This window comes from Aethalodelphis obliquidens, unplaced genomic scaffold, assembly GCF_003676395.1.
Source record: "Aethalodelphis obliquidens isolate GAN/ISIS:26980383/991018 unplaced genomic scaffold, ASM367639v1 scaffold39, whole genome shotgun sequence".
In the NCBI taxonomy this organism is placed as follows: Eukaryota; Metazoa; Chordata; class Mammalia; order Artiodactyla; family Delphinidae; genus Aethalodelphis; species Aethalodelphis obliquidens.
In genome coordinates, this window is record NW_020837983.1 from 7742219 (window position 1) to 7751300 (window position 9082).

At 46.7% G+C, this 9082-nt stretch overlaps 1 protein-coding gene across 3 annotated transcripts; it reads right to left on the bottom strand.

Annotated features, from left to right (window-relative positions):
- Window positions 1-1027: 1027 nt before the first annotated feature.
- Window positions 1028-5515, bottom strand: TSPYL5 (TSPY like 5). Of its 3 annotated transcripts, none has more exons than XM_027131468.1 (2): window positions 3262-5515; window positions 1028-1908 (listed from the first exon to the last, which is right to left on the bottom strand). In XM_027131468.1, the coding sequence occupies exon 1, from the start codon at window positions 5390-5392 to the stop codon at window positions 4136-4138; it is 1257 nt and encodes a 418-aa protein (XP_026987269.1). In that variant the 5' UTR covers window positions 5393-5515; the 3' UTR covers window positions 1028-1908; window positions 3262-4135. The 3 variants fall into 3 exon arrangements, with proteins under 3 accessions (XP_026987269.1, XP_026987267.1, XP_026987268.1); XM_027131466.1 differs by having other exon boundaries at window positions 3218-5515; XM_027131467.1 differs by having other exon boundaries at window positions 3184-5515.
- Between the last annotated feature and the right edge of the window lie 3567 nt (window positions 5516-9082).

Consider the following 9082-nt stretch of genomic DNA (forward strand, 5'->3'; position numbering starts at 1 on the left):
CCTCCAGAACCGGAAATAAATTTCTGTTAAGTCATCCAGTCTGTGGTATCTTGTTATGGAAGCCCTAGCGAATTAATACATACATCCTTATGAAACAAATATGGGCCACTTCACAAATTTAATTACCAGCCTAGCCTTAAGGCATCTGAAAATACACTATGTTTTAAATTCATTCTTTCATTCAACATTTGAGCACCTACTATGCCCTGAACACTGCACATTTATTGATTCAAGCCCAGTATCTTATAAATCAATTTTATTTTCTTGTCATTTAACAACCCACTTCTGATTTCTTCTAACCATTTTCTGCTGGGAAGCTTTATGTGGCATTTGGTTGTCTGCTGCTGATTCTCCTGATTAATGGAAAATGGTCTTTGTCACGAATCTGTTACGAACGGTATCAGAAATCCTAGTTCTCAACTCTGGCTAGACATCAGAATCATCCGGGATGTTTTTAAAATACCTACACCTGGATCAGTCCCTTCCTCCATTCTGATTTAGTTGGTATTTGTGAGGAGCTCTGCCAGGACGTGTATATTTCTTTAAGCTTCCCAGATAATTCTGATGTGCAACCAAGACAGCACTGTTATTCTAGTTTGAAAGTTCCTTGAAGGTCACCTCCTTTGCTACTCAAAGTACAGCTCGCAACCTGCCAGCACCGGCGTCACCTGGAAGTGTGTTAGAATTGCAGAATCTCAGGTTCCACCCTGGACTACTGCATCAAAATTCATATTTTAACAGGATTCCCCACAAAATTCAGAGGTACTCTAAAATTTGAGAAACACTGGATTTCCACTAGAATTACCTGGAAAGCTTGTTAAAAACAAGAGTGCCTGGCTTCTTCCCAGAACCACAGAATCGCAATCTCTGGTATGGGCTTGGGAATCAGAATTTTATATATGGTTAATGTAGCTAGCCACACATGGGCCTGAGGCTTAGGAATCACTCCCGTACGCCACAGCATACATCCCCTCAACTACCCAGCCTCTGCTTAACCTTCCAATTCTTTTTTAAAGATAAAAAAATATAACAGAGAAACAGGCTTTTATTTTTTCCATCACGCATGCAAACTTACAACTATTTAAACTGTTTCAGAACAAAGAAATAATTGCATTATTACCAGCGTGTCAATTACCAAGTAAGACAACCAGTTACTGATTACTGTTGGGAGGTTATTATCACAGAACACAGCAACAATTTCCAAATTATACTTTCAAGCCTAGAGTTATATTATGAGACCAGGACAAGCTGATAATTCTAATAGTCACACAAGTCTCCATCTTACACAGGAAAAAAGACTGATGCTCTGGTGAAAGATCTCAAGTAAGCACCTCATCAAAGACTGGTAAGTCTTTATCAACAAACAGTCTCTCTTTCCTTTTGTGGATGCAGGGAAAAGGCAGCATCCCCTTCATCTCTTTTTGAGACTTCTTGTTAATTCCGAAGACTTTCATTCTAAGGCCCACCTCTGGAACTTCATTCGTTAACACGAAAAGCAAAAAACAGACCTGATGTGATAATGATAGTGCACCCCACCACTATCACCACCAACACAGAGTCCCAATCTCCCAAAGCAGTCCTGGTTGAACTGGCACAGGATCTTGGACTTTTGATAAACAATACAGGCAGGGAGAGGGAGACACAGATGAAACCAGGTTGATCATAACTGATAACTGATGTAGCTAGGCGATGGGCACACGGGGTCCAGAGACCATCCTCTCCACTTCTGTGCATGTCTGAAAATGTCCATAACAAAGAAGAAGAAGCTCAAAAAAAAAAAAAAAAAAAAAAGGCAGACCTGTACAGTTCTATTTTCCCATTAAGCAAAAAATGAGGAAAATGGTTAGATTTACTTAGAGACAAAATAAGCAGCATATACATTAATCTTCCACATACACAAGGCCACACCTAGAACAAAAGAGAAAGCATCCAAAGTAACATTATTCTGTTTTTGTTTGTTTCTATGATTTATAAAATCCACTAATGATGAGAGAGAGACTGGACAAAACTTTGGGCATACCCTCACCTAGGCGTCGCATTTGCCCACAGCCCTTTAATTCTCCCGTCCCCACCCTGGGGAAGGTCCCTCCCCATCCGCTCCAACACTGAGAGGCAGGCGTGTTCTCCCTGAGGCTCCTCAAGCCATTTCTATCTGCTCTTCCAGGCCCGCTCCACACCAGACTAATTCCCACTCTGTGTTTTTGCCCCAACTCCCCTGCCCAAAACACCCTCTCGACAGCTCTGAGTCAAGACCTCCCTAGCCCCTGGGGAACTCAGAACAAGGTCTTCCATAAGGAAAGGGACGCTGGTGGGTGGAGGGCAAGTGTAGACACAGTCCTACTTTCCCACCCTCAGGGATAAGGGGGAAAGAGGGCACAGGTGAGCCTGGGCAGGGAGGGCCCAGATCAGCTTTTACACCCACAGGAAATGAGCCTTGGAGATTCAGAACAGGTTCCGCCCACCCCCATCCCCATGCCCCAGGAGACAGCCTTGGGATCCCCCACCCTATAAACCAAAGCCTACTTCTACGGGTATTTGAGGGTAGAAGCCAAGAGAGCAAAGGACTGCTAAGGGTGGGAAAGCTGGGGAATGAGGTTCCAGAGGGCGAGAGGCTACCACAGAGGAGGAAACAGCAGGAGGCAACTGGGTCTTAAGGGACAGAGGAAAAGGTCGGAACAGGAGTAACCCTGGTTCACGACACTGCTGCCTGGGGGGTTATCATTCTAGCAGATGCACAGCCATGAAAAGAGTTTTCAATATCAGAATTATAGCGTGAACCCAGGAGTCGGGAGCAGGGTCTGAACCCAGACCCACTTGGCCTTCTGGCTTCCTCTACCCTCTTCCAGCCCAGTGTGTGCGTGTGTACAGCAAGTCCCCAGCTATCTCGCTACCTGTATGTAGAAAACCCTGGTTTTACAATTGTTTTGTTTTCTCTTTCTGAGATGCGGTACTACTGAAACAAAAAAAAAAAAAAAAAAAAGGAAGGGAGGGAGGAGTGGTAGACAGGACAGGGAGAGAAGGAAGGGCGAGAGGGAGGGAAGGAAGAGTGAGGAAGGAGGCGTGGAGGTGTGAGATGAAGTAGCCACAGGCCCACAGATCAGAAATACCTCTTCCCCAGCAACCCCACTATAGCACTCTGGTCATGTGTGAGGAAGGGATGAGGGGAGTTGATAATCGAGATACCTAGATTATAGGTGAATCCAGTCCCCACCCTCACCTGGAGCCACAGCCTGATGACAGTGAACACATGTCCATACATACCAGCCCGCCCATCAGTCCGGCAGCCAGGAGGGTTGCTGGAAGGCTGGGGAGGGTAGGTGTGTGTCTCATACACCAGCAGGGCGCCTGGGTCCACAAGCAGTTCTTGAGGTCCTTGTTGACCAGGAAGCCAACTGGGGCCGATAGCAACCTAGACAAAACTCAATGGCCTCATAGTGACGGGTCATGGTGCAGACCCTGACGAAGGTTCACCAGGAGAAGGGCCCAGAGGCAGGAAGAGATGCATGATGGTACAGAACACACGGCATACTGCTTCTCACCCTTAACCTCATCTGTGTCCAGGAGGACAGCATGGGCCCCCGGCCAAAGCCAGAGATCTTGTAGATGGCACCTTGGCTGGTGACCCCAGAGCCACGGAACAATCAGTTCTGGCTGATGGCCAATACCATGTGCACAAGCTTCATTTTGCAGTGGCAACAGAAAAGCTTGCCATAGATGGCATGCATGGTCACATGAACCAGCTCAGCAAGTCATGGGCCCTGAAGTAGTAGAGCTTAAGGATGCACTGGTCCTCTTGTTGGATGACTCATGAGTGTCCACGTTAAAGACAGGTGGGAAAGGCCAGAGCCAAGAACAGGGTCCAGGCAACGTAGATAAAGGCAGCACACATCTGAATCATGTGTGTTTAACATATAAACAGTAGGGGTGAGGTCACCTAACATGTGACACTAACGTAAAAAAGCAAGAATGCCATGGGGAGGCAAAAGAACATAATCATAAACACCGTATTCTTGTAACTGAAGTCCAAAGGGAACACAGTGCACAGAGGTCAACATGAAGAGAAGGCAGACAGCCAAACACATGTGGTCAGCCGGGCACGGGTCCAGCAGGAGGTAGTAGGGAGACTTGTGCAGAATCAGTTGGAATTGTTTACCCCAGGCTCTGGGGTCTCCACTGGCTGCCTTGCTGGACATGGCCTGCCCTCCTTTCCTTTCTCCGCTCGGGCCCCTTCACTCATAAGGTAGTACTGCAGGGGATTGGGCCACAACTCCTCGTTGATTATCTCCACAATCTTGTCAGACTCAATGGAGCTGTGGTTTGAAAACCACCCAAAGAAGCTCCGGGTGTCGTCTGGGTTCCCCTGGCTTAGGGACTGAAGATCGTGCCCTGGGAGCCACTGGATTGGAGTAGAACGAGACACCACCTGACCGGAAGGACCACACCCATATTCCTTGATGAGCACCTTATTTTGGAAATAGGGGTTGCGGCCAAAGTAGAACTTGATCTTGTAGCCCAATCTGGCGAGGCCAAGCTCTTCCACCTCCAAGCTGTTCAAGTAGCTGAGTGCCTCTTTATCTTGGTTGTTCAGAAAGGATGCGAGCTGGGGGTGGTTCTGAAAAGCCTGCCCCCAGAAGCCCGGGATATTCTGGATGAGGAGGTTCCTGCGCTCTAAGTGGTGCAGTCGCAACTGCCCAAACTTGCGGGAGAGCCGCAGGTAGGCCCTGTCCGCCTGGGCGTTCATGGTCTCCAGCTTCAGCTGGACGTTCTCCAGTGTATCCATGCTGCCATCTGTTGCCGGGGGCCCTGACCCTGCATCCTTCTCCACCTTCTTTTCCTCTACCACTGGAACGGAGGCAGACTCCCCAGTGGTCCCTCTCTTCGGTTTCCCAACAGCTACGGCCGGAGACGCCCTCCCCACTGCGCTACAGGAAACTGGGGCCTTCTTCCCAGCGGGGCAGCGTCGATTTCCAACGCGAGGGACATTTTTCGGCCTTCCCATGGGCCCCACGGTTCCCACGAAGACAGTGTCTGTCGGCAGGCGCTCCGAGAGGGTTGTGGCCTTCCCCGGGTCGGGCCTGGCTGCGGCCTGCCCGCTATCCCCCTCAGCCCGGGCCCGGAGCGCGAGGCCACAGTCCAGGGGGAGCCGGCAGGCACCCTCTTCCCCGGGCCGGCGGGGCGGCGCGGGCTCAGCGGTTTCAGCGGTTTCCAGGCCACCCCAACCCGCGCCAGCCTGCACCTGTGCCTCCTGGGTCTCCTCCCCGAGCCTCTGGCACTGTGGGGGGTCCGGGTCGCGTGAGGCGTCGTCAGGAGTAGCGCGGACTCGGCCTTTGGCGCGGCCTTTGCCACGGTTTTTGGCGCGGCTGGACTTTTTACCCCTACTTCGGCCGCTCATGATGGTAACGGACTCAACTTCAAACGCACGCTCCGGCCTGCGGCCCCTGGCGCTTGCTCGCTGTCCCTACCGAACGGGCCTCTCCATGGCAACCGCCGACGTCACGACTGCACGACGGTACCGTAGCGCGAGGACTGGATGCGCCCGGTGATTGGCTCCAGTGCCGCAGCTGCGCACCAGCCGACCCTCACAGACGCCCCCACCCCCATCTCACCCCAGCTCGCTCTCACTGTTCGAGAGGGCAGTCCTTTCGTTTAGTTTCTTCTCGTTGGTCTCAGTTGTGCCCTCGCGGTCCTCTTATACAAGACACCCTCAAGACAGCCATCATGTCAGTTCCCCTACCATATACTTTCTAAGCTAAATATCTAAAGTTCCTTCAGTTATCTTCTGTGATATCTATCATGATGAAACTGCTCCTGGTCTCTATGTCTCATCTTTGAAAGCCTTTGCTGAGGGATTTGCCCAGGTACCTTAACTCCAGGGACTTTAAAGGTAGGTACCGTAATGCCAGGCCACAAAGCGATGTGATACGTGGTGGGATGTTAGTACTAACTACTTTAAAAAAAAAAATAGCAACTGCTATTTTATGAGTATCATTATGTGTCAGGCACTTTACTATGTGCCTTATATGCATTTTCTCAATATGTTAAGGAGGTATTGTTATCATTCTCATTTTCCAGATGAGAAAACTGTGGCTCAGAGATGCCGAGGAACATTCCTGAGGTAACGCAATAAGGCATGGAAGCACAATTCTAACCCAATTCTGACTCATAACCTTTATTTTATATTCACAGGTGTCTAATCCTTCCAGACCTCCTCAGCTGTAAATTACTGCGTTAGCGCTTAAGAAGGCCAGCCTTGCCTGTTAAACCAGCATCAGCCGAGCACCTCTTCATCCTGGGACCATGACCTGAGTCCTCTAGCTGCCTCAGGCCTAATTTACAGAGCTGGGCTATCACTCAAGGTATAGGGCCAGGAGTGAAGGATACAAGTCAGAATTCCTATAACTGGAGTAAGATGGGAATGTGGTCAGAGAATTATTTAATTATCATTCAAGGAGTGGAGCAGGGCTTCCCAGGTTAAAGTTCAGAAGCAGACCCTCCATAGTGGCAGTGAGGAGGCCCTAGAAACTTCTTAGAGACTGCAAAGAAACAGCCAGACAACCTATTGCGTGTTCACAAGAGAGCCCTGGACCATGCTTTTACTAGCTAGGTGAAAGGACCATGAAATAGTGAAGCCAGTGATGAGGTTATGACCAGTATGAAAGTTTTCAGGTTGTCTCTTTAAGTTCAAAGGGAACAAGAAGGCCCTTGCAACCAGCTAACGGAGAGGTAAGCCCCAGCGTCTCTGGGTTCTCAATACCTCTTACACTCATTACTCTCTTATACTCTCTTGTGGTTGTGGCCCAGCAGCCTGGCATCACCTGGAAGCTTGTTAAAAATGCAGAATTTCAGGCCCTACCCCAGACCAGCTAAATCAGAATTTGACTTTTAACAAGATCTCAGTTGGTTTGCATCCGCATTAAAATTGAAGTATAGGAGACAAGGAAAAAGAGGAATTGTTTGATACAGCTGGGCCTTACTTTAAACCAGCCCGATACAAACGACTCTAACTTTCCCAAAGATTCTACAATAGCTTGCAAGGCTCTCCGTGATCTGCCAAGTTCCCTCCCTGCCACTACCCAACTTACCTCTCTGACCTCATCCTCTTGTCTCTCCCACCCCCTTCCAACTACACTGGCCTACTTACTGTTCTTCAAAATTCTAGGTAGGCTCCTGCCTCAGGGTCTTTGCACTGGCTCTTCCTTCTGCCTTAAATGCTCTTCCCCCAGATATGGTTTACCACCTTGGCTGGCTCCCTTCACACTTTGCTCAAATGTAACCTTCTCAATGACCATCCTATTTAAAATTGCCACCCAGCTCCATCCTTCTAACTCTGCACTAACTTTTTTTATTCCTTAGCACTTGTCACCTTCTAACACGCTACCAATTATTTATTACGTGTATTATTTAACTGTCGCTCCTCACTAGAGAGTCAGCTCCATGAGGGCAGGGATCTTTGTTTTGTTCACTTGTGACTACAACAGTGTCTGATACATGAAAAGCTCTCAATAAGTGAAATAACCAATCAAAGGAGAATTTTTTAGAAATGAGTTTATAAATTGATTCTGATTCTGAAGTCAGAATACCCCTCTTTTCCCCACAGAAGCAATTTTATAGACGAAGGTTGTATACTCAAATCAATGCATGGAAACCTATCAAACTCATAATTTAGCTAAAAAATCATCTTTTGATATGGGCACCATTCAGGGACAATCTTAGGTAAAAAATCTAGAGTGACACATTTAAAAATTAAATTAGGGGAATTCATATTTGACTTAAAAGGGATTAAGCCAAGGGTTACCTTAAACTCTTGTTGAGGGCCCTTTCATAATCACTTCTTCCCAAGGTCTTCCATGGTCACTCCAGACCACAGTAAGCAGCCCTGTCCTTGATCTTACAGAGAAGTTGTTAACTGTAATATATTCATTTAGCAATCAGAAATGCAGTTTTTGTGCCAGTCCTTGTACAGAATTACCTCTTAAGCCAGATAACCACAGTCTGGAATTCTCTGTAATCTCGGGGGGAAAAAATTAGCTGAAGCAGCCACTATCCCTCTGTAAACTGCAGAAATTGATAGATTGGCCCACTTCTCAGAGCACTAACAGTTGGACCTGTTGTCAAGAGCCTTAATCCAGCATCAGCATCTGCATCACGTAATGCTCACCCATGACTAAACCACTGCAGGGTTAACGTAGGCTGGCCGCTGCAAACAGTGTTTATTGTACAATCTGCTTGAGCCTGTTTTCATCATGTCAAAGAGATAAGCATCAGGTAAAGGGAAACAAATGTGAGACTAACACCTTATATAAAGATACTCCTCTTCTCCTTGAGAAGCTGGCCTGTGCTACTGAACTGAACTGTTGGTTTTCTTCCGAGGTATTGATATTTAATTTATATGAGACTATATCTTGGGTTCCCAGTTAGATAGTAAACTGTATAAGGGTAGAGACAGTGTCTCTTTCTTTTATCCCTCAAAGCACCTAGCGTGGCCCTTGCACATACTAGTAATTATAACAAAAGTTCACATTTATTTTGTACTTTATACAGTACCATGTTCTAACTCACCAAATCCCTACAACCATGCCATGGGTAATATAATTATACATACACATACGTGTACATACACATTCATATATAGATAAACTAATACCTATATATATCAATTAGTCATGAATCATTTTCTATGGGGTGTATATGTGGCATGATGATACTAAACAGAAGTGAGTTTCATTTCAACAGTCCAGGTTGAGAATAAAGCATCTTCATTTGCATTGCATTTGTCATAAGCATTCTATGACTATTACGAAGGAAATACAAATTTACTCTCATGAACTCAGAAATCTGGAAGCAATTTGGCCTTTTCCCAAAAATTAGGCATTAAATCCACAGTAATGTAAGCATTTAATTGATTCTTTTAAATAGTTGATCATTAGCAAATATTTATTAAAAACTCATAAAAACACTTTTCAAAATATTAGAATAACTAGTCGTCACTTCCGTTCTCTGAAAATTGTACTTCCTCCATTCCTTTTAAGGTCTGATTTCCTCCAATCATGGAAATTAACAGGCTGGGAAAAGACATTCCAGT